The following is a 26,179-nucleotide window of genomic DNA, read 5'->3' as shown; positions in this document are numbered from 1 at the left end:
ATTTTTAATTGGGAATCTGTGGATAATCCCTTTTTAAAATGGATGGAGTTAAATCCCTTTTGCAGTTTTAATAGAACTATCTTTTTTTTATTATTTCTGTTAACTATATGAAACATAAGTTGATAAATCGTGTTTCATTTCTAGCATTTTCTTTTTTTTTCATAATTTTGATTAATTTTGTAAGGCGAGTGATATTCTTGTAATTCTACTTGTAATTCTATCTTAATTATACATATACCGTTATACCAGACATCGAAATCCGTTTTGTATAGTAATAATTAACGGTCATCGAATATTTGAAAGCATATATGTTTTAATTATTGCATGAAACAATGCAATTCTACCGTAAAAGTGGTATCTGCGTATAATTTTTTTTTGCGCTATCGAAAAAATAAATTATTTAGTTGAAATCAATATTCTTGTCGTTACATACGATATAGTAAACGTTTAATTGCCTTTCAGTTCGATAAGATATTAACAAAAAGATATTTTATTAGTTTTCTTTATTATGTATCTAATTCATCCGTCATACCGTTTTGGTAACCTGCGCGACGGAAATCGACGGAATATAACGAATACGACGATTACCACTTTATTTCAATAAATGTGCATCTTTCGCATAAATCTATTTTGTGCTAAACTATTGAACGTTGACAGAAAGGGCCAAGTTTAACCCTTTCCCAAGAAAAAGTGAAAAGGTTTTGAAAACTTATTTAATTTTATGATGTGCAAATTATGAGTACATTGTATAATGATATAAAATATGAAACTGATTAATGGAAGATAACTTTGTAATCATTTATACATATGCATCTAATCAGACGCCATACCGTTTTCCAACTAATCACAAGTTACTTGTATATCTTATCAGCAATCTGTTACTATTAATAGATTCTATAACACTAACATACAACGTGTAGTCACGTGATTCTTACAATAGAACAGGGAGAATCTGTTTATAATTAGATAAAATAATGAAATATAATAGGTCTCATAAGATATAAACAACCAAATAATTTAAATGTGTCATTTCAAATATCATTCATGATTTATCAATCATAAAATAGCAACGCTTGACACTTAGAAAAAAGTAAAAGTATCCCTATATTTAATGACTGGTCCATAGGGATACGTTAGTAATTCATTTTATGAAAATTGTAATCTTGCTTTTTAAGATGTCAATATTTGTATATTTCATTTCATTTAGCAACGGTACTTTATTTTTGAATTTTTAAGATTATGAAACATAATTGTGGTCCATAATTGTTCAGTAATTGATTTGCTTTTATATTCAGATTTTAAGGCCTTCTCCTACCATAGATATAATATTAAACTGTTACAAATATAGTCGCCGGTTTCTACCGGCGACTAATAATCTTTCACGATGATGGTCAATTTTAAACTTCAACGGAAATATAAACAACGCACATCAAGATTAACGCCGTTTTACTTCATTTACAAAATCTTTCCATAAATTCAAACGTGGCCTTAGCTTTGCCGTGTGCAAAATGCGCTGCGCTTTGAAGGTGGGAACAAGTCGGCTATGTGCGGAGCCATTCGGTAATATATTGGTTCAAACATAAATTAATTATGAGAATTGAAGAATGAATGTTTCTCTTTGGACTTGTTCCGAAATGGCCGCTTCATGAGGCGTTAGGTAGTTTAAATGAATGGTTACCGATTTCTATCCGTCTGGCGCTTGGCATAGTGGTAGGAGTTTGGAAGTACATGATATGCAAGCAAAAGGTGTCTCATGAGTCCAAAATGACTGACCCTTTCAGTAGGGGTGGCATTATTATAATAAACAAGACCTTTACCTTTTTATATTAACATATTTGTACCTCTAAATGAAAAGGCTTAGTGATTGAACAACACTCTTATGTCGCTGTCACTCTTGATTTGATTGATAAAGAAGTGTAATACTTTTTACTTACCCTTCTTACGATTTTGATATTTTTCCTCCTCTTTCTGTATTGTAGAGACACCTTCGTTACTTTTCTCTGTTATTAAATAGATACAAATATTATTGTTATATGTCTAGATAAATTTTCTAAATACACTTCTTTTCCAAGTCTTATCAAACTGTAATTTTGTCAATTAACAAATAAACTTTCAAACATTGCAGGATATTCAATTCATATACATATATATATATTTCTTCACAAGACATTGAACGCTAGAATGATTGATGACGAAAGTTGATTTACAGTTTCATTAATATAATAAATCCTGAATTAATAAAATTATGTTTTCTCTTATTATTTTTTCAATAGCAATTTTATTTTTATCAGCATTAACTGTTTTGTTTATTTGCTCATATTCTTGTCAGTACTTTTCTTATACAATCGACACATCTTCTTCGGTTATGAATAGTTGAATATTTTTTCTACATCAGTCTGTTTAGTTTAATAATATTTTATTGCAACTATATAATACATGTAAGATATGAATAACACACAAAGAAACAAAAACAAATGTACATATAAGTATAGTGCAAATGGGTTGGGCTACAAGTTATTACAACATTAGCAACAGCCCTTCCCACAAAGTCAAACTTTATAATACATATATTCCGGATAGTTTCATAAGAATAGTTACACAAGTGGAAGTGAGAAAAAAATCAAAACGCGCACGCACGCACGCACGCACGCACACACACACACACACACACACACACGTGTATTTACATATTTCTTATAAATTATCAATTAAAATGCTCCATAGAATTAAGATAGAACAGGGTCTTTCAAAAGAAATTTTAGACCCTGGATAGAATGGGGAATTACTTAGCTTAACAAAATTGAAAAAAAAAATGAATAAATAAATTAAATAGCCCTTAACAGAGAGAGAAGAAAAAAATCCCTACGTTGCCTGACCTATGAAATTGACAGAGATGATGTGTGTTAATGTCGACAGCGATAATTTGAAATCAAATGCGGCAATTGTTTAACGTCATATATCTAATTTACGTACACGTGTGTCAACAAGGAAACGACATATTTGTAAACACATTTTAAGGTCTACATTATGTTTTACAATTTTATAATCATTGACAGATGGAAATAGCGGTCAGTTGAAGTAAGTAAAGTATTTACATGTATATTTATCGGTACCACTTTAGAATGGGAATAAAAGCGGAACATAAGACTGTCTATGACTGTACTGGTATGAGTGACCTGGATTTTGTATTGTAGATACTGTACAAAAATTGTAGAAAGTGGATAAATTAAAGAAAAAAAACATATACCATTACAAGATAACCAGATAGCTCAGCCGGTAGAGCAGCCTAGACTTTGTGTGGACATGGTTATAGGAAGGTCTCAGGTTCAAGTCCTGATCTGGTTTTTTCTTGTATAGATCAATTTTGAATTTATCAAAATCTTTTAGAATGTTTAATAAATTTTTGTACTTCAGAAAAAAACAAATTCATTTTCGACATCATTAAGTAATGGGTTTCCAAATAAGAGTTTTTCTGTATTTATGGGGTGAAAAGGTCTAGTAGCTAAAAATAAGTTAAGTCTTTGTTCGGTAAAAAGTTTGCATTTAAATAAATAGTGCTCTGCATCTTCTTCTCCACTACTACAGTCACAGATAGGATTTTGTCGTAAGTAGTTCCTAAACAAATCTGCATTTAAATTACTGCATTGATTTCTTATTCTAGCATGATGAACAGAAGAAATACGATCCCCACTTAAAAAGAATTTAGGAACAACAGGCGGTTTAAAATGATTTTTCATTAAATTTTTGAAGTTTGAAAGATTTGGAGCATCACGAATGAATTGTGAAAGTTCGTTCCATAGTTTAACACATGATGGTATTACAGATCTAGAATAAATTTCTGTACGTCTTTGTACAGTTAAATAGTTTGAGTTATTTCTCAGATCATAATGATTATTTTCATTGACCATAGGAGGGAATAGTTCAGAAATATATGTTGGTAAAAACCCATGTTTTTCTTTATAAACTAGTACTAATTTTTGAATTTTCCGCCTGTCTGATATAGAGACCCAACCGATTTCTTTTAATAATTTATCAATAGAAACAGAGCAGTCTGTAAGTTATTCAAACATGTATTTATTGTTATTAAGCATAATCATTTTAAAGAAGTTTATGTTGTGCAATCAATTTAAAAATCATAAATATCACAAATATTCAAAACTGAAGAATAGAAAAATTATACATACCTGCATCTTGTCGTTTTTCTATCGCCTCGAGCTTTTTCTCCACTCTAGTAAACTTTGCTTCTACTTCTTTTATGTCCTTCTTCACTTCAATAACATCTGTCTGCACATGTTTCATTTCCTCATTCAATCGATCAACATCAGCTTCATAGTCCTCCCATTTTTTTACTTCTCCCTCTAACCTTTTCTCTTCCTCCGGATCTAGAGGACAGGCTTTGAAATCGGCAATTGCTTGCTTGACGTTCAGAGCTGAAGAACTTCGTCGAATAAGTATCTGAAATGGACGAATCTAGCATAGCATATGCTTATTAATTTATTTTCAAAACAAGTCGGTAAGGTTCTGTGTAAAAAGTGTTGGTTTATTTAATAATGTTAGTGATTTACTCAGAGATCATTGAATCAAACGTAATAGAAACGTAATAGAATAATATATATGGAGTATATAAAACATATCAACCTATTGTACATGTATACTACCCTGTCATTGGCTGATTTTTTAACATACATTTTTCCAAGAAAGACGTTATAAAGGGTACTAACTAATATTAAAGAAACAGTAAGAATATTATGGAAACGCCTTTGTCCTTTGAAATGTTAGTAAGTTAACAGAAAAAATGACTAATGAAATGAATGCGTGCAATATAAAATGACAAACCATGCCGACGTAAACGCGACCAAGTCCAACTCAATTACATGAAAAAGATATTGAACGAATGTAGATTCAATACTTAATTTATTGGACGAGGTAGTTTATAATCTTAAATGGTTATAACCCAGAACTGTAAAAATTTTATGTCATAACAAGGCCCATTATTCTCAAGATTTAAACTCAGTAAATGTCAACGTCATTTAATAGCAAAAAACTTAAAATATAAACATATACTATATTTGAAATATTGTCTTAGATACTCTGTTGAGGATATGGATTGCAGGGACTTACAGATTAATAAACAATGTTTTCAAACCATTGTACTTACTTGCTCAATGGCATTCCACCAAGTTACAAAATCATTAGGTTCTATTGCAGTTGTTTTAGATAGATGACATATCTGAAATGATAAATCGCAAGTGAAACACCGGATAAAAAGCTGCACACGTCTGTGTAATGAAAATATTAAAGTAAACGTTTAATCAGAAACGTGTTTGACATTTTTAGTGCAAATCATGTCATAAAAACGAGACCTGTTAATAAAATGAAAGAGTCAAAGAGACAGTCAAAGAAAGTAATTCAATGAGCATAACAAGGAAAAATCATGCAAATGAGTGTTGATGTTCTTAAAAAACGCATCTTCGCGTTTCAAAAATGTTATAAATAGCTGCCGGTTTCTTTTTGCCGCGCCAGTTTTTGGCAAATTCAACCCCTATTTTTATGCGCTTTAAAAAAATGAAAACTATCTTAAATTGTCATATTTACTAAAAGGTTTAAAAGTTAATATGTTTTGTTTGTCTATCTTTAATACTTTTTTGTAAAAATGCATTGAAAGTTTGCATTTGCCATGGCAAAGTGTGTTTTGCTATGGCATTTCGGCATTTTGCCATGGCAAATAATTTGCCATGGCAAATTAGAATTGTTATGTTGCTATTGTTATGTTTTTATTGCAATCTCTAATTTTTTTCAATTTGCCATGGCAAATTTTTGCCATAGATATGCCATGGCAGATTTCTGCCATGGCAGATTTGCCATGGCAATTCCATGTCAAAAATTTGCCATGGCATGTCCATGGCAAAAATTTACCATGGCAATTACATAAAAGTTTGCTATGGCAAAATATTATCAATAAAAAAAACATTTTTTCTTTGATTTTTTTTTTATAAATTTATACATGGCAAATGACATATAATATTATAAAATAATATTTAAAATTTTAAAGTTTACGCAAAGAATATCTTTTCAACCTATTAATTAGAATACATTGTATATGACATTTTAAAATGACAATAATTATGAGATCAAGGATCAAATATAATCATTTATGCTAAATGATAATAATAAAGCTTGAGTGGAAGTTATATAACAGAGAAAAATAAGAATCCCTAGAGAAAGCCCAACACTGCAAATTTGAAAATCTGAGCCTGTTCATGGACGGTACTGGTAGTCCAGTGGTAGGACGCGCGCTTAGGGATCGAGAGGTCCTGAGTTCGAACCCCACCAGGGGCACTGCTAATTTCCTTGAGCAAGAAATTTACCTGCGATTGCTTCACTTCACCCAGGTGTAAATGGGTACCTGCGAGGGTGGTATAATTCCGTTGCGCCAAAGTGTCGGCTGCACTAAGCGGAGATAAAAGACTCCCTAGGTAGATTGATAGATATATACCAGTAGCCCGATGACCAGGGGTAATAGCTGTAAAGTCGGTGAACGTGCGTAAGCATGAAACTTAGACTATAAAATGCAATTACTTTACTGGTAAGTGAAAATTACCGTCAACGTCCCCTAGCACCGGCTTAAGCAGTATATAACATTTTAACATAAACTGGTAAAATTTAAAATGTAAAATCTTGGTATAATGAGTAATGGTTGTATTAATTTGCTATCCAAAGGAAAATATAGTCAATCTTTGTAAAATGTTTTAGTATCATTTATAAAGTGGTCTGTGGAATGTTTTAATTTTCAATTTTATTCTGATGGTACTATATTTACCAGGATTGGCAGGAGTGTAAGAATTAAGTGGCCCATCATCAAATCATACGGAATCAATCCTCCGCGAAATTATCATTCGTTTAGGATAGTAACCTCAATGGGGGTTGCGTTCATTGAACGCCGCCTTTCCTTGTTGATCTTGTTTATCATATTTTAAGAAGGAAATGTTCTAGTTGAAGCGAAAATAGAAAAGTTACCGCCCCTTAAAGAGTACTCATCATTTGCATTAAATCAAAACACATATTTCCCGTCGATAATTTGTATAAAATAGATAAATACAGAATCCCTAAAGAAAGCCCAACACGACAAAATTGAAAATGTTGCAGGCTCGGTTTGATTGAGCCTGTTCATGGACGGTACTGGAAAGTGCAAGTTATCGTCCACGCCCCCTAGCACCGGCTTAAGCAGAATTCTTTTACTGTAAAATATGATAAACAAGACCAACAAGGAAAGGAAGTATGTTTGCGGTGGTTCCCCCGTCATGTAATTTCGTTAATTCGTTATGCATATTGAAAATGTAAGCAACGATTGATTAGGGCCGGGAAATATATTTGAATATTCGAAACACTACAGAATATTCGAACATTGAAAAACGAATACGAACATTCGAAAAACAGAAGAAATGTTGTATTTTTTGTACTTTCAAATTTCAATCAAGATCGTAAATTAAACCCTTGATCTTTACTTGTCCCGGTGTTCATATGTTTGTATAACGCGTGACATCGACTGTCGCCAATTAACTGTAAAAAGTTGTGAGTATAGTTTATCAAAAGGGCGCCCGTTTCACAGTTTGTAATTTACCTGTTAAAAGTATATAATGTAAAATTTTCCGATTTTAATTATCTTATTTTATTGTTTTCTGTGCTATAATATCTAGGGGCTTGAGGGATGTTGCACTTATTAGTCCCCTACCGGTTTAACCGGAGGGGACTTTAGGTTTACCCTACGTCCGTCTGTCTGTCTGTCTGTCCGTCTGTCTGTCCGTCTGTCAGTCCGTCAGTCCGTCCGTCCACAAAACTGGATCCCGCGATTATGCAAAAAGTACTGAAAATATTTTTATGAAACTTGATATATGGATAGATGGCAGTATGGACATTACGCATGTCTTTTTTTTTCTTCCTATGTTGAAAATTCTGGTTGCTATGGCAACAAATAGTCTGAAAATATGGCAAATTTAACACATAAACTGGATCCAGTGATAACTCAAAAAGTACTGAAAATATTTTTATGAAACTTGAAATATGGGTAGATGGCAGTCTGGAGATTATGCACATCTTTTTTTTTCTTCCTATGTTGAAAATTCTGGTTGCTATGGCAACAAATAGCCTGAATTTCAAGATTTCTGATTTAAATTTTTCAGCTTTTTCACTATAAGTTCTTTATTTCTCAAGGTGTTTACTTCAAACTTTAAATATAAGTTTCTGGCCATCAACCACATCATATGTGACAAGGTTTACAACTCTAGCACAAAAATTATCAGTATTACCTCCCTTGAACCAGGAATTTTTATGAAAAAAAATGTTGTCTTTTTTAAATAACTTCATTATTTCCTAATGTATCTACTTCAAACTTCATATATATGTTTCTTATTATCACTCAACATTTTTGAGAAGGTTAAATACTGTAGCAAGACTATTTCCAGAATTATCTCCCCCTTGAACTTAGATTTTTTTCGAGAAATTGGTATTTTTCACTCCAACTTCTTCATTCCTTATATGATTTACTTTAAAATCCCACATCATAATAATATGACAAGGTTGTATAAACAGAATTTCCTGACTAGGCAGGAAAACTTAACACATTACTGTGATATAGACAAACTTAGAACTCAAAAGATTTAATTCATTCATGTCATTCATCCACTGGTAAAATTGAATGGCCAATGGCCCATCAGAATGCTGCTGGGGTTCTAACCGGTAGGGGACTTATGGATTGCTTGCAATACTATGATAATTGCTTGTTTATTATCCCTCATGTATAGACTCAATCAAACCGAGTCTGCAATTTTCATGTAATTTTGTTGTGATTAATGCTTCCGGTGGATCACTTTGTTTCCAGATTTTTTTCGATCAATCAATAATTGGTCTTCAAAAATTGTGTAAAGAAAAATGAATTTGCAACGGCAGTATTAAATCGGCGCATTATGAAGGCCCAACGGAAAGTGGCATCCCTAAAGACCAAACACGTCAAAACTTGAAAATATTGCAGGCTCGGTTTGATTGACCCTGGTTTATGGACGGTACTGTCAAGTGCAAACTACCGTCTAACGCCCCCCTTGCCAACGGTCTTTAGCAGAATTCAAAATTTTTAACATGGAATGGTGAAATTTTGAATTTAGAAACATCCGCAGATGTATCCAAACGGCGGGTATCATGGAACCTTCAATGTGACACAGAAGTGCCATTCCATGAAAGGCGGCGTATTGTCCCCTAGTAATAATCAAAGGGCTGCAAGCTCTGTGATATTTTCTGATATTTGCAATTTCAATCGTACTGTATATCTGTATGTATTTTCCTGTATATCCTGACATCGCTAAAAATAGCATTTTAATTGATTAAAATCATATTCATCCGCGTGCATGTATTGACAATTCTATAAGCCAACGCTACTTTTAAACTTTGAATGCGTTGTTATTTGTTTGATACTTGTAACAAAATACAAATATTTCTTTCTTTTACATCGCAGGTTTTAAGCTGTTTTGAGAACTACATTGTATATATATAAAACATGTGGACACAGAATCTAGTATAGCAATGTTTGTTTATCTCATCATATTTATTTACTGTCTTTTAGAAATAGTTCGGGCGTTTGGTTTACCAAGTACCAAAAAATGCCCCATCGTATATATTGATAAAAATTAAAGGTGTATAGTACACGGAGCGTAAAATTGGTAGGTATTGGTAGCTGGATATTCGATTTAATGGATATATAGCAAGATAGATGTGCTCTTCAAGATTGATTCATGTTCGTCATGCGAAAAACTGCTGACCAGTTAAACTACTGAAAATTACTGACCTCTTATTTTAGATAATTATATAGATAAAATTATGTCTTGATGTAAATGTCTAGTACCATCCCACTATCGTATTGTCGCCATTGCATTATCGCACTGTCGGCATCGCATTATCGGCATCACACTATCGCATTGTTGCACTGTCGGCATCGCATTGTCGCCATCGCACTGTTGTATTGTCGTCGTTGTTCTATCGCACTGTCTTATTGTTGCCCTCTGGATTATAAAGTATAACTACGATGGCCCTCACGGTAGTCCATAGTAATATGCATATGTCACAGTCTGTACGTTGTTACCACTTCATCAACGTTTTCTTTGGAAACACACAAGCATCTGTCGCTGTACGTAGTACAAAGTCGATAGCATCATGCCTATGATCTTATTTTGTAAACAAAATTATGTTCCCATACGATGAGGGGGTTTTTGTTGAAAAGTCCCGGATTACACTCTCTGTAAGTGTAACAGCATATGAAACATAATACCGGTACTGTTGAACTGTTGCTTGAATGTGAGGAAAATCGAAAAATCATACGCATCTTCTAGTGGAAAGCATAACACATGTTTGATTTTTATATCGTTTATTTAATAGTGTTCGTGATAAAAATGCATGTCGAAATGAATTACTTATCTGTAGTAATGTGCGTATACCGTAACTTATCACCTATATTTATATATTTGAAGTAAGTATTTTCTTCTACATTTAAACTTTGCCCCGCGCCCTCGCTAATAAGCGTGTTTTCGTCCCGTGACCGCACCGTTTTATTTCTTAAATCTCGCTCCGCGCCCCCGCGGAACAAAGTTTTATTTATTAAACCTCACTCCGCGCCCTCGCTGATTAACGTGTTTTCGTTCCTCGCCCCCGCCATTTTAACTTGTCGACTTTATCGACTGTTCGCTTGTCTGGGTCACGGAAAGCAAACACTCTAATGAGCGGGGGCGCAGGGCAAAGTTTTATTTATTAAACTTCGCCCCGCGCCCTCGCTAATAAGCGTGTTTTTGTCAAGTGACCGCGCCGTTTATTTCTTAAATCTCGCACCGCGCCCCCGCGGAACGAAGTTTTATTTATCTAACTTCACTCCCCCCCCCCTCAATAATAAGCATGTTTTCGTTCCGCGCCCCCGCCATTTTAACTTGTTAATTTTCGACTTTTCGCTTTGCGGGATCGCGGGACGAAAACACGCGACACCGCCGTTTTATTTCTTTAATCTTGCTCCGCGCCCCTGCGGGACGAAGTTTTATTTATTAAACTTAGCCCCGCGCCCTCGCTTACTTGCGAGTTTTCGCTCCGCGCCCCCGCCATTTTAACTTGTTAATTTTTGACCTTTCGCTTGGCGGGGTCGCGAAAGCGAAAACACGAATGGCACAAATCAGCCACCATAAAAAATCGTTGAAATTTGTTTTAGTTCAAATGTCGGATTAATAGTATGACAATACTCAGATTTTGCATCAAATTGCTTTAAAATTTTAACACGACGCTTGTTCTTTTAAGACACTTTGGGGTCTCGTTCTATAAGAAGCGCCGCTGTGGTGTGCGTTTCTAAGGTTTTATAACACGAACTGTAACAGTATTAGACGACATTAAAAAAATAGTATTTTACGAATTAAATAGTTGAAACATTTTGAAATATAATGAAAACAACATGAAATTTATCTGACTGAAAACAAAATCTCTGGAATTAACAATAATTCTGGATCATTTCTTCTAACCTGAAATGTATTGTTATTAATTAAGCGATTTTTTGAGTGATTTACACATGTTTTCAATGTGTTTTTCGGTGTTTGGGAAAAATAATCTGCATAAATTTTGGAAACTAAATTTATGATGGATGTACAAATTAAAAAAAACACCAGGGTAGGAAGTAGCTGGTGTCTTTTAATGTTTGTTTAAATTCTATGATAGCTTGATAGCTGTTATATATAATAATCAAGGATGCTAAAGTTAAAAGAGTTGCCTCCATAAATGTGCTTTGGTAAAATGTACGTAAAAAAATGTATCCCGACGGTGTCAGATTTCTCGATTTGTTTGGTGGACTGGGGGGGGGGGCTTCCACCTTGTCATTTTTTAGATGGGGGGGGGGGGTTGTCCGGGGAACTTTTGTCCGTATCCTATCAAGAAATAGTGCACAGCGCAAGGGGAGTAATAGCGAGGAAAGAAATAATATTGTTTCTTAACAACAATTCTCACTTAATACATGTAGTAAAGCATTGAAAATATTAGCAGGCAACTTGTAAATCGTGCGTTTTTAAAAAATCTTCATCGCTGTTATACAGCTTTAAAGTTTAGAGGTCGTATAAAAAAAAACTGTGGCGTCTGAAGCGGTCACTAAAATTTGTTGTCGAACTGCTGGTATTTATTAAATAAATGCGTACACTGAAATAAAGAAAGAACGCATGTATGTAACTTAAAGGTAAATTGGCTAGAATTCAATTGGATAAAATCGCTCCATGTGTTGTATACGTTACAAAGTCAAGGACCGTCAAAACCCGCAAATATGCCGAACAGATTGTCGCGTATTACTACTTCTTTTGTAAGTAGCTATACACACACCGCATGGTGGCCGTGGGTCTTATTTTATCGATAAATCGATCATTGTTGCGTTGTGCATTGGTCATATGATTTAAATAATGACAGTGACAGAGACTTATATAGACTCATATTGCATCAATTTATTTACATTAATAATTACAAAACATCCTCGAACTGTTACACAAATCTAAAAAAAAATGTAAAATCACATTTTATTTCGCTTTAAAATTTATTGGTATTGTGTGTGAACAGTTCTATCAAAAAACGTTTACTATCTATGTTTTTATCATTTTTATCGATTTTAGTATATTGTCCGAATTATCCCTGTATTTCTGAACTATAGCACAGAACAGCGGACAGATATATTTATGATCGCTTTTATTATTTTAAAGAATGCATGTGTCCCTACAATATGGTATATGTTTCTAAAAGATATCTTAACAAAAAAGTCTGACTTGATTATTGAAAATTATGAAAATACACCGATTTTATCTGAATATGCAACTTTTCTGAACGTACGTATGTAACTGTCGCTATTATAGCCGACAAACGTTCTAAATTTCTGATTCTGAAATATACATTCTTCCTAAATATAGTTAATATCTTAATGTGGAGAAACATCGTAACTAAGGTCCTGCGTAAGAAAATTACTGTTTTTATATGTCCCTACAATACGGTATATGTTTTATGAAGATATCTTAATAAATAATGGCAAACTTGATAGTCAAAAATATGAAATACATCGATTTTATATAAATTGTCCTTCTTTTCTGGAGGTGGCTATTATAGCTGAACTGACATAATTGTATAAAGATGCATGTCTGTACTTTAACATATACATTCGTCTCTACAATATATTACATAACTTATACATGCTTTTGTATATAACGTCCTGCGTAAGAATAAAACATTATGAAAAGCGCGCGCGCTTTTGCCAATAATTATTAATATATGGTATATGTTTCATAAGGATATCTTAACAAATAAAGTCAAACTTGATAATTGAAAATTATGAAAAAAGGGATTTTATTTGAATTGTGCCACACACCTGTAACTTTTATCTAGTATAACAGACTAACGGACAGAGCAATCTATAAATGCATTTATTTATCTTGAAGTATACATTCGCCCCTACAATATCGTGAATATTTATAGAAATAGTTTACATTAAAAGTAATAAATGAAGCTCGTGAAAAACACAGTTTTCATACGCCGCGTATCAGTTATATATGTGTAGAAACTAATACGGACAAAACGAAGAAGAAATAGCTTTGAATGCATTGTGAATATATATTTCTCTACAATATGAGATATCTTCAGAACTGTTGCTATGCCTAAAATTTACAGAGAACACAAGATCTTAGCGATACCCGTTTGTTGTCGGTTATTAGCAGACGATTTTTAGCGTCTTATCGGAGGTGTTAGCGATACCCGTTTGTTGTCGGTTATTAGCAGACGATTTTTAGCGTCTTATCGGAGGTGTTTATATTTGATGGTGCTAGCAGACGATGTTTTTACGACATTGATTTTACGTTGCAATGTTGCAAAATATTTTTGATTAATTATAGTTTATGATATGTACCATAATAAGCGAAGTAACGGTAGAATATACTTAAAGTGGCTAAGTGTTAAAAAGTTTACATTTTGCCATAATCCAATTCTTTCAATATACTTCGCATGGACAATAAATAAATCACATGATCCACGGATGTTTGTGTAAAAATCGATCGGAATTTACCTGTAACGTTCAATTTTTATAAATAGTGGGACAGAGTTTTTTTTATATATTTTAATCTGATTGAAAATTTATCTTAAACATTTTCTTATATCAACTGTTTGCCGGTCATCATTCTAACATTTTTTAAAGATATTTTCAAATCAGCTCAACTTGATAATGGAAAAATGAACATAATTTCACTTTAATAACAAACGATACCAACAAATTTCAAAGGGTGAATGTTTAGCTTCCAAGTCAAGTCAAGTAAATTTTATTTATAAGTCGGATACATCAACAATAAACATAAGCTCTGATGAGCTTTTTACACCGACTAATGTCATTGATGTACATTGATCAAGCTTCCAATTGAAATTAATAAATACTGGTCAAGATATGCTGTTATTTCTCTTGAAACGATGTAGAATGATTAAACTATTTGTAATGTATGTTTCAACTGTATCTGGGAAAACGGACAAATTGTCTTCCTTATATTTATTGTACTCAGCTTGAAGGTTAAACTATCTTGCCACAAAGTGGACTTTGTTCTTTCTACAGTATCAGCGCGTGTAAGGTATTTAAAAGCGCTTAGGTGACTGAAAGCGTCTTTGATGTCAGAGATTTATTTCAGGAAACGTTGCAGGAGTTAACGGTTTTTATTAGAAAGCATTTAGGGGCAGATCTAAGATGCTTGCGAATCACCTGACGTAATAAGTACTTAACATATATGTAGATAAAGAATGAGTGTAGGAAAATGTGATTTTCTTTCTTTAAAAAATAATATATCATAAACAATGTAAAAAAACGCATTCTCTCTAACCCGGTAATATTGATGATGGTGGTGATCTTTATTTTCAAATTTATGTCATATTCTTTGAAACATTTTGTTTCAATACATTTAGTCTAGAAATACGTATCTTTATACATGTTTATATTCTGTATATTAAATGTCATTGATGTACATTGATCAAACTCAAATAAATAGCCATGATTCCGATGCAAAATAGATAAACGTGAATGAAATGCATCGAATACTGAAAGATTTCGTTAGTGACGTTTACGAATATCACATTATATTTAAAATAAAGAAAATATTAAACTGTTTCTGGACTGCAATGAAAATTGCACTGTGAAATATCCGTTATCAGTTCAATTGAGTGTATATTTACATATATTGCATTTGTTTACAAATGTAGAGTGATAATGATTAGGGAAATTGAAAATGTATTAAATTTTGGGAGCAATAGCGAAAATATTTCTTTTGAGATTGGTTCAATGTGCGTTTTCCACTTGGAAAACACGGGACCTGCATTATTTTTGTATGAAATATCAGTATTTCCATTCGCCATTATTTTATGGAAAATGATATGAAAGATTCAGAACAACTACACATTAAAGGCACATTATGCGTCAGAAATAAATATTTTTTAACTTATTTAGAAAGGCAAACATGAACTTTTTAACATTAAAATTATGGTTTTAAAGTATGTTAGATGCTCATAACATGAAAAAGTAGCAAAATGTAAACAAAGTAGTATTATGACTTCCATACAAAATACTTGATAATTATAACACTTGCCAAACAGCAACAGAAGCAAAAGATTGTTCAGGTTATTGAACAGAACAGAACAGAATATTTATTTTGACTTAAGCATATACAGCTTATCATCAATCATGAAAATATAATACATGTACATTCAATCGCATGCAAATGAAAATGGCAAAACAAGTTGTCAGTTGCATAGAAGGAAGATAATATGCAATGTAATCAGTATAGGCATACTGATCTACTAAATCAAATTAGCAAATATATATAACACACATGTCGACATTTGATATAATTAAACTTCAAGATTAATGTGATTGTTTCTTACTTTCAGAGCTTTTGAAATAAATATTGACAGTCTACACAATATTTTGAGATTATTACAGTCTAACAGTTCAATAAACTTAAACATGTTTGGGCGATTTCTGAAATAGTACGGAATATATAATTTTCTCAAGTCCTTATACTTCTCACATATACAGACAAAATGAAATTCGTCTTCAATATCGTCTTTGGTACATATAACACACTTTCGTTCACTTCTTAACTGGTTTCTATGGCGACCCTGCTTTATGGCTAAACAGTGCGAAGAAAGTCTAAATTTAGCCAAGACATTTCTGAATTTGTTATTATTAAGTATTGTCAAGTATTCAGACATTCCAAATGTTTGTTTAATTTCTTTATATAGAGTCAATGCCGTTGAAATGTTAACTGCCTCTCTCCATTGTCCTATATAAATGTCTTTAAGCCTAAGCTTAAACTGTGTAATAAAGCACTCTATGTTAACAACAGATGCAGGAAAACACCAGACATCATTAAACCCCGTCTCTTGCAACATAGTCTTGACATTTGATAACCAATTGTTTTGTAAATCATGTGACTCAAATAGAAAATTATAAACAGAATATAAAATACAATTCTTATCATGTGAATCTAATAGTTTGAAAAAATATTTCATTATTTTACTTTTCTGTTTAAAATTAACGGAAACCGTCCTGTTTCACCATAAAGTGCATAACTGTTCGTACTCATTTTTACATCCAATGTCCATTTAAGATATTTTCTATGAAGTCGCTCTAGTCTTTCTGCTTGGCTAAATCCCCACAGTTCAACACAATATGACATTATAGATGTTACATAAGCATCAAAAAGGTTAAAGTTTATATGTAGTGGTATTTGCATCCCTCGAGTGATGTTTTTTAGAGAAAACATTGATTTAAGAGCTTTATCTGCTAATGCATCTATGCCTTTTCGAAATGAACCGCCACTGCTCATTACAAAGCCAAGGTAATTAAAGTTTTCAACAATGTCTATGGTCTGGCCGTTATATGTCCAAGTTTGATTTCTTGGTAATTGACCACCCTTTCGGAATACCATAATTTTAGTCTTTTCAACGTTAACTGTAAGGTGCCATCTTTTACAATACGCCTCTAATTGGTTAAGATTGGTTTGAAGAGCTTCAGGGGTTTCGCTAAGCAATACACTGTCGTCTGCGAAAAGGATTAAATATATAGATAACTGGTCTAAAGTTAATCCACAGTCTATATTTTCCTGTAGACATACTTCAAGGTCATTCACGAAATGGCAAAATAGTAATGGCGAAGTTAGCTCCCCTTGGAATAGTCCATTATCAATTTTAAAGAAGTCTGATAGGGAATTTAGGTGTTTAACACAAGATCGTACGTCACTATACATGGATCGTAACAATTTAAGCAATTTTCCATCGAAACCTTCCTTTATTAGTTTGTACCAGAGCCCGTTTCTATATATAGTATCAAAGCACTTCTGATAGTCAACAAAAGCAGCATACACCTTTTCATTTTGTGAAGTATACTTCTGTATGATAGTAGATAAAACGAAAACAGCGTCAGTAGTACTGTGACCCGACTTGAACCCAAACTGTGCATCAGAGAGCTTGTCATGATTTTTGGTCCACACTTTCATTCTCTCATTTATTATTCCTGTAAATATTTTACCCAGGCAACTTAGTAGCGTGATTCCCCTATAATTGTTTGCAATGTTAGATGGTTGTTTTTTCAAAATAGGTATTACCAATCCCTCTGACCATTGACTCGGGAATTCACCTGCGTCGAGAATTTTGTTGAATATAAGTAACAACGGTTCGGAAAGGATGTCGATACACTCTTTAAAATATTCATTTATCATATTGTCTAATCCAGCGGCTTTGTTTCTGTTTAACGAGTTAACAACTTTACGTAATTCATTCTCCGTAATTGGCATGTCTAATTCCTCGAATGTAACTTCTTCCATGTTATCACAATTATTGTCAAATTCGCTTAGAAACTCTTGTACATCGTCGTTATCATCCACTTTTGCGGCCAGAGATTTAAAATGATTGTAAAAGTCATCTAAAGTAACACTCTCATCGACTGGGTTATTGCCCTGCTTAAACATTTTCCAAAATTCTCTTGGCTTTTTACGCCGCATTTCATTCATTTGTCTCCCTTTGTCTATATTATATAACGCTTTTGTTTTTCGTACGAAATATTTGTAGTCTTTTTTAAGGCGTTGAAAATTTTCGAAATTATCTGTATTTCTGTCACAATTGTACCTTTCAAGGGCCTCTCTATATCGCTTCCGTTTATTTTCACATTCAATATTAAACCACTTTTTCCGCTCGGTCATTTCACTGTCGAGAAATGTTGAGTTTTTTACCTTTATAGATTTCTTAAACAATGGTTTTGCCTTTGAATCAATGTAGTCTGTGAACATTGTAACAGTCCTACCAAGTGCTTCTCTCCCTTGTGCATCACTATTGGCCTATGGGTAAAACTTTGGATACTATAAAAGCATACTGAAAATAAAAAGCTTTTGAACAATAAAAATTAAAGCATAACGGAGGCACAATAGGCCTTTAAGAGCCTATGGGGAAAAGTAAGTTGCATTTGTTAAAGCAAGATTTTCCCCCCAAATATCCTTTAATGTCCGGATTACGGGTTGCTCTTATTTGCAACACCCCTTAAAACGAGAATCACTGGACCGTGGATATGCTACCAATCAGAAAATTTTGGTCGTTTTAGAGGTTGTCCAACTAAATCACCTGATCACGCGCTGCCTTTCGCGACTGGTCAATTAGTAGATCTTGACCACGCCTATCAGTTAAGAATAACTAGTTGTGTTGATATTTCACTTAATATTGTAATAAGTTTAAGATATTAACAATTCCATGTCTTCTTTATTCATATGCAAAATTTCGAGTGAAATCGCTTTAAAATTATTAACGTTTATGAACATAGTCGTGCACGCAATGTAATAAATGAAAAAAACTATATATAATATCAAACGGATGTATTTGGCAAAGGAACATGATAGTTAATTATAAATTTAACACTATTTGTCAAACTTCTGGCAATAATAAACAACATATATTTCGTTACAAACGTAAAACCTTTTCATACATCAGGTAAGATAAGATCGTTACTAGGGGATCTAAATATCGCTTATAGATAGTTCCCGCATGACGTCACACATCCGGGCGACCGGTTACCATCCGCCATTTTGATAGGATAACAAAGCGGCTTTTCTGCCGAGTAATCAGAGCGAGAAATTCTATTTTTATCTTGACAATGGTAGTTTCCTGTTGGGTTCAAGGTTGTTTTAATACAGCCGGTGATTCCGTTAAACGTAGCTTTCATTATATTCCTAAAATTAGAGAGCATGAGGGGCTGCAAACAAAAGAATTAAGTACAGAGCGACGGAGGGTTTGGCTAGCGAATATCAACAGGAAAGCTCATCCCACTCCTTCGACAAGGATATGTTCAGCGCATTTTATAAGCGGTACGTTATTAATTGCATCCACGGCATCAATGTATTGTCACCCAATTTTATTGTTGTAATGAGAAAAGCCCCTCCATGACCATGAAAGCTTACGGCTACTGTCAGACTATGTACAGTACACACCCATTGATATCTTATTACAAATATTGTTTGTTGCAATAAAAAATATAAAAAAAACTGGAAAAAAGTCAAGCTGTAGATCTACAATTTATTGTAATTTATATACGATAGTTATTGATAATAAGCTCTAGTTAAATTTATAATATTGTGTATGATATTGCAGGAAAACCAGCTGATCTATATGATAAGTCAAATCCAGACTGGGCTCCAACATTACAACTGAGTGACCTTTTGACTCCCACTAAATCCTGCAAGAAAGCTAAGCAAGCTTCAACTGGCATGAAACGGTATGTGTTCTATTATATATGTTTCAAAATATATAAATAAATATTTTGCTCAAACTATAAAAAAAAACTGATGACTAACTTTTGTTGACAAGTTACTTCTATATTCTTGTCCTATTTATGTAATTTTTTTTAAAAAAGATAAACACTGAATAAAGTAATAACAGAACTGTATTATATATAGCCAGGGTCTTCCAAATAGAATTTCTATAGGATATAGTATATTTGAGCCATGTCACGACAAAACCAACATAATGGGTTTGCAACCAGCATAGATCCAGACCAGCCTGCACATCCGTGCAGTCTGATCAGGATCCATGCTGTATGCTATCCATGCTGGTCGCGGCTGGTCTGGATCCATGCTGGTCGCAAACCCATTATATTGGGTTTTTCATGACACGGCTCATATGTAGATGATAAATGGAAAAAAAATGAAAGACATCTTTTGACCATATTGAATAATTTTTTCAGGTACAAAAGAGTCCAAGAAAGGGAAAAGAATCGTATAAAGCACCAAGTTGCCAGGACTCTGATAGAGTTATCAAGCACAAATGAGCCAGAGTTTGTTGCCACACCATTGACTGCAGATGTTTTGGACCAAGACCCAGAGCCAATATGCCAACTAACATTTGATGAACTGAACAATGATGATGACACTAGTGTTGATGAACTGGGACAAGTGACTCAAAGTCAAGTTAACAGTGAACTTCAGCGACTGCTGATAAAAACTATGCTTTGAAACAAGAATTACAGCAGGTCAAACTAAATGAATCGTCCTTTGAAAACAATGATGAGAAAGTTAAATACTACACTGGGTTACCAAATTTTATCATGCTGATGACTGTTTTTGACTTTGTTAAAGACTACATTCCAAAACAAAGAGTAAATTCAGAACTAAGCCAATTTGAAAGATTGATAATGACATTGATGAGACTGAAATTAAACTTTCCAGTGCAATATCTGGCCTATCAATTCAACACTTCCACATCAACTGTTTCAAGGACCTTTACAACCATGATTCACATTCTGTTTGTTAGGTTTAAACATTTACTTTATTGGCCTAAAAGGGAAGAACTTCGACAAACGATGCCATTAGAATTTCGTAAATCTTTCGGACAAAAAACAGCAGTTATAATCGACTGTTTTGAGGTATTTATTCAACGCCCAAAAAACCTTCTTGCCAGAGCTCAAACTTGGTCCTCATATAAACACACTAACACTGTAAAATTTTTAATTGGGATTACACCCCAGGGTTCAATATCTTTCCTCTCAAAAGCGTGGGGTGGAAGAGCCAGTGACAAATACATAACTGAAAATTGTGGCATCTTGGGGAAACTTCTACCAGGAGATCTTGTCTAAGCAGACCGAGGATTTGACATTGCTGATAGTGTTGGCATGTGTTGTGCTCAAGTTACCATTCCAGCATTTACCAAGGGAAAGGCACAACTTTCAGCAATTGATGTTGAAACAACTAGAAAGATAGCACATGTGCGAATTCATGTAGAAAGAGTTATAGGACTTGTGAGAAACAAATATACTATCTTGCAAGATAGACTCCCTGTTGATTTTTTAATATGCGAGGAAGGCCTTCCGGTTGTTGACAAAATAGCCACAGTGGCTTGTGCACTTACTAACATGAGTGACTCAGTGGTACCCCTTAATTAACAGTGTCAGATTATGGGCAATAATAACTCTATATTGGTCCTGTTATATACTGTGTCAATGAATATTTATCCACTTTCTTTAAATTTATTGGCATGATCAATAGAGAAATGTTGTGAGTTTCATAACAAAATGTTGTAACTTTCATATCTATTTTATACATATACATGATAAAAGTTTATTTCATGTAAATTTTTCAGATACTGAATGAAAGATTCTTAATAAAAATAAATGTTCATAATAGTTTATCACTTTATTGACACATGGTGTTTTGTTTTTAAAAGTTACCACTAGCGTATAAGAGGAATATGTATATATGGAATATATCACTTGCCCTTCACTCCCACAAGCGACTTTAAGTAAAGCTTGATACTTGTCATATGACCATTTCAGTGTCAGCGTTAATTGAATTAAAAAAGTGCAATACAATAAAATAGCGGAAAGGAAAGACAAATAAAATTGAATTGCAAAATATTTTAATAATAACTTGAATCATTACTCATTATTGTATACACAAAGGAATACCAGTGAAGTTATCTTAAATTAGCAACAAATGAAGTTGTGAATGAAATGCATTAACATATTTACATAGACAAAGCACACATATTTATACATATATATACAGTACTTATAACATAGACAAAGCACACAGATTTTGTAGACATATTTACATTACTTACATACACAAATCATATTCAGGTCATTAATAGCACATATGAATTGGCACTGTCTTATATTATATACATCACTGTCTTACACATCAACTTTGTAATACAATGTCTAGCATATTCATGTCATAAAGGTCACATATAAATATATACTGACTAGCATGTTCATATCAAAAGCACATCAAAATTATGATACTGCACTATCTAGCATTATTCATGGAATAAATTAAATTGCACATCTCTATATAAACTATATATATTCAGAAAAATCACATGTTTACAGCTGACGGTTTAAAAGTACATGATGTCTGTATTTAGTTATACTGGATTTAGGTAGCTTGAAGGTTCGGGACAGTCATCTTTGATTTCATGTACAGTCATTGAAACACTTAACAGTGTTTTGATTTTTTAGCTGGTCGTTTATTTCTACATTCATTACAGTAAAACTTCCCCCGTGGTACTTTGGTCAAGTTAATACATTTAAAATGTAGCCACACATAGGGACAGTTCTGGTTGTCACACCCAATAACATCCTCCCCATCTTTATATGGCTTCTGGCAGACACATATAATTTCACTTGCCTGTGAAGAACTAGGTTCTGTTACTGTTTTATTTGAATTGTTTGGCATTAGGGTTCTCTCTCTAGAGATCAAGCTTCCTGTAAGTTCTAGCAGTATAACATTTTTAAAGTATGATGTGGTTTTTTTCACTATTTCTTCCTGAATAACAGGCAATGGCTCAATTCTTTGAATTAAACACTCATCCTTAGTCCAAATGACAAAATCACAGTATAATTTGTTGGTCACTAAGAGCTGTGTCTGAACTTGGTACATATACTTGTGCTGGTGTTTCAATGCCATGTTTGTGTCCAAGTATTCCAAATCTTTCACATTACCGTCCTTTACTGAATATGGACACTTAATTTCAATAAGTCCATCACCACAACATGAACAAGAAACAATGCCATCCGGGCTAGCTCCTAGGTGTGGATGGGCAGGACTAATAAATAGGCCAGAGTTGTCTACCTTTAAATCATCATGAAGTGGACTTATTTCTCTTCTATACCTCAAAAGTGCCTCGCGCTCATGGGCTATTCCCCATTCTGTGGCTTTGTTTGTAAATCGACTTCCTGTCCCACAAATAGCCTTTACAGTTGATAAAGCTGGTTTGTCTTCCGAACCTGAACACACAAGTTTTACATTTGACGCTGTAATACGTCCATGTCTGAAGACATGCCACTCTTTACATTTAAACTGTTGCTTGGTTATAATTTCCGCATTTTTGGCCTGTTCGCAAGTAACAGTCAATGTCTGTTCCAGTTGAGCACATTCACTGATTAGTTCTTCTCTTTCCATATTCATGAATTTTTCATCACGAAGTGTCCCAAGTGATATTGGTAACTTCCCCTTTCTAAGAATATCAGGGATATAGTTTTCCTGAAAGTTCTCTTTCACTGCCAAGACTGCTGGCTTAGATTTGCATAATGATAACACATGTGAAAAATGTTGCTCCTCTTCCAAAGTTGGCTCCTCTACTTTTGGTAGTTGTAATGCTCGTTTGGGTGTCTTCTCACCACTACACAACAAATGATTCAAGTCCTTTACCTTCTTTTCGGCTGAGGAAAAGTCAATGTCTTTCACTTCTAAATACTGAACCTTGTCGACATAAGACGGCACAGGCCAGTATGCTTTCTTCTGTGTTACAGTCAAGTTGGCATTTGCTCTGTGTGTTGCTTCTACCCAGAAGAGTAAGGCACCTATGTGACTGCACACTTCACCCAATCCCGCCATGCAGTTACAGTGAGCAGATTCGACAAAACCATCTATCCTAACAATTGCCCATGGTGTCAATGGTGTGTCATTCATCCTTTGCGAATGTCGTACCTGCAAATAATGAACACATTGATAATTTTCAGCTCAAAGATAATAATCATATTCATAAAATATCATCAGTGATTGACACCTAATTGAGTTTAAATTTTTAATTTATGTCAATGAATCTCATAACAATCATGTCAATTATAATCGCAAAGATTGCAAGTCCCTTTTAACCATGTCCCAGCACGAAAAAAAAATTATATAAGTTTACAAAAAATTGGTATATATTCCCAGACCAGGGTAAAATAATAATGTGTATTTGCTATCTTTTCATTTTGGTAATAAGAAATCCTATTTTAATGACCAATTTACAACTGTGTTTATTCCAAAAAGAAGATATTTCTTAATATATATTGTGCTGTTTTCTTCCACTTAAAACTCACAAAATTATATGACCTACCCTGCCTTTCACCAGAATCCTTTCATTTTTCGTCAAAGTACGAACATCTTTCACCCAGCCATTGTAACAGTGGTTAAATGAGTCCATAGATTTAACAGCATTTAACTCGTCCATTGTGTAAGCACTTTTAGAGTTAATAAAATAATTAACAATGTCAAAGTACGAAACCGCTGGGAGTGAATCAACATCGCTAGACATTTCCTCATTATTTACACAATACGGGTCACAACCGATCACATTAGTTTTTTCTTCGTATCTTTTGCGATGTAAATCATCAAGACTTTCTTTGTAAACGTCAAGTGCTTTTGTAGAAGCCATTATTTAGCATATTTTGTACTTATTTATAAATGATTCTGAGATTGTTTTTCCTATCCTACCAAGATGGCGGCTGTTTACGAAAACGCGCACCTGCTAGGGATTGTGGGAACTATCTAAAGATGGGAATCTCATGCAGATATTTTATTCATCATATAGTAAAACTTTGCAAGATCTTTATTATATTTTATCTGTAAACCTAAAAAGTTTGAACATTCACAGAGGAAAGATGTTTCTAAAACTTCACACATTATTTTAATGACGGTAAATCGAAAATGTTCGATATATTTTCCGGATATCTTGTTAAATCGTGTTATTGCCGACGTATAAGTTAAAAATTAGAAATAAAGATATAGAAAAGTTAATGCGCATTATAATTATGTTTAAACAGTTTTTATTTAATGCAAATAAACATATCACCTAAAAAAGAATTACGAATTACCAGTATAGTTTTCGATAAATAAATTCACACTTACGGTGTTATGGATAATGGTATAACAGTCGCGCAAATTCATTCATTCATTCATTATTCATTCATTCATTCATTCATTCATTCATTCATTTTTATCTATTTATCCCATCTCATTCATTCATTCATTCATTCATTCATTTTTATCTATCTATCCGATTCATTCATTCATTCATTCATTCATTCATTTATATCTATCTATCCGATTCATTCATTCATTCATTCATTTTTATCTATTTATCCCATCTCATTCATTCAATCATTCATTCATTTTTATCTATCTATCCGATTCATTCATTCATTCATTCATTTATTTATTTATTTATTTTTAAAATTTATTTTTAAGATTTATAGCTTCAAACTACAAAAAGGTTATATAAAAAAGAAATATAGAAATTAATGCTTCCTTGAGATTCAAACCTACAACCTTAAAAGTGGAAGTGAAAATCTTAAATCCTTGTTACTGAGGCTAGTTAGGCATATGTTGTGTTAGTAACTTAAAGTAAAAAGTGTTTAATTTTAAAGTAAGTAAGTAAGCTTTATATACATGTGTATACTGATTGTACATTATTTATGTATTACATGTTTCTTATTGTGACTATGTACAAATATGTATACGTCAATAAATTATATCTATCATATCATTTCGTTCAAGGGTACTATTTGTATTTAACAGTAGATTAAAGGGCTATATTAAGTAGACAAATAAAATCAGTATTATGCAGACGCTTGAATCTGCCTCCTAACTGATTAAGAGTAATCTACTGAAAGCGTCTGCATAAACCCGAGTAAATATTGTATTATGTCGGCAAAATGCCTCAATGCAGACCCAAAGAGTTTTATGACAGGAAACCACGGGATCCAGGACCTTTATTAATACACAAGGATTTAGTGACCTACATTTCTTGTGCTATTTGCCGGCGCGTAATTATCACACGCGTGGTAATATTACCACGCGTGTGATTA

General features: G+C 33.3%; 2 protein-coding genes across 2 annotated transcripts; one reads left to right on the top strand and one right to left on the bottom strand.

The window, feature by feature from the left end:
* Nucleotides 1–19,098: 19,098 nt before the first annotated feature.
* Nucleotides 19,099–21,717, top strand: LOC132735330 (uncharacterized). Its single transcript, XM_060722273.1, has 3 exons — nt 19,099–19,418; nt 19,702–19,825; nt 20,294–21,717. Exons 1-3 carry the CDS (start codon nt 19,208–19,210, stop codon nt 20,559–20,561), a joined length of 603 nt encoding a protein of 200 aa, XP_060578256.1. The 5' UTR covers nt 19,099–19,207; the 3' UTR covers nt 20,562–21,717.
* Nucleotides 21,718–22,236: 519 nt separating this feature from the next.
* Nucleotides 22,237–24,862, bottom strand: LOC132735329 (uncharacterized). Its single transcript, XM_060722272.1, has 2 exons — nt 24,430–24,862; nt 22,237–24,035 (listed from the first exon to the last, which is right to left on the bottom strand). Exons 1-2 carry the CDS (start codon nt 24,745–24,747, stop codon nt 22,542–22,544), a joined length of 1,812 nt encoding a protein of 603 aa, XP_060578255.1. The 5' UTR covers nt 24,748–24,862; the 3' UTR covers nt 22,237–22,541.
* Nucleotides 24,863–26,179: the final 1,317 nt, after the last annotated feature.

Source organism: Ruditapes philippinarum, unplaced genomic scaffold, assembly GCF_026571515.1.
Source record: "Ruditapes philippinarum isolate M1 unplaced genomic scaffold, ASM2657151v2 ctg7361_1_1_1_1, whole genome shotgun sequence".
NCBI lineage: Eukaryota > Metazoa > Mollusca > Bivalvia > Venerida > Veneridae > Ruditapes > Ruditapes philippinarum.
Note: the sequence above shows the minus strand (reverse complement) of the source record. Positions and strands in the feature narration are given on the sequence as shown.

What these genes read in the sequence shown, in the direction of transcription:
- LOC132735329 (XM_060722272.1), bottom strand. Translation starts at nt 24,747, where the DNA reads ATGGCTTCTACAAAAGCACTTGACGTTTACAAAGAAAGTCTTGATGAT. An exon ending in GGATTCTGGTGAAAGGCAGG is followed by an intron (nt 24,036 to 24,429) that starts GTAGGTCATATA and finishes CATTATTTGCAG; the next exon opens with GTACGACATTCGCAAAGGAT.
- LOC132735330 (XM_060722273.1), top strand. Translation starts at nt 19,208, where the DNA reads ATGGTAGTTTCCTGTTGGGTTCAAGGTTGTTTTAATACAGCCGGTGAT. An exon ending in TTCAGCGCATTTTATAAGCG is followed by an intron (nt 19,419 to 19,701) that starts GTACGTTATTAA and finishes ATGATATTGCAG; the next exon opens with GAAAACCAGCTGATCTATAT. An exon ending in GCTTCAACTGGCATGAAACG is followed by an intron (nt 19,826 to 20,293) that starts GTATGTGTTCTA and finishes TAATTTTTTCAG; the next exon opens with GTACAAAAGAGTCCAAGAAA.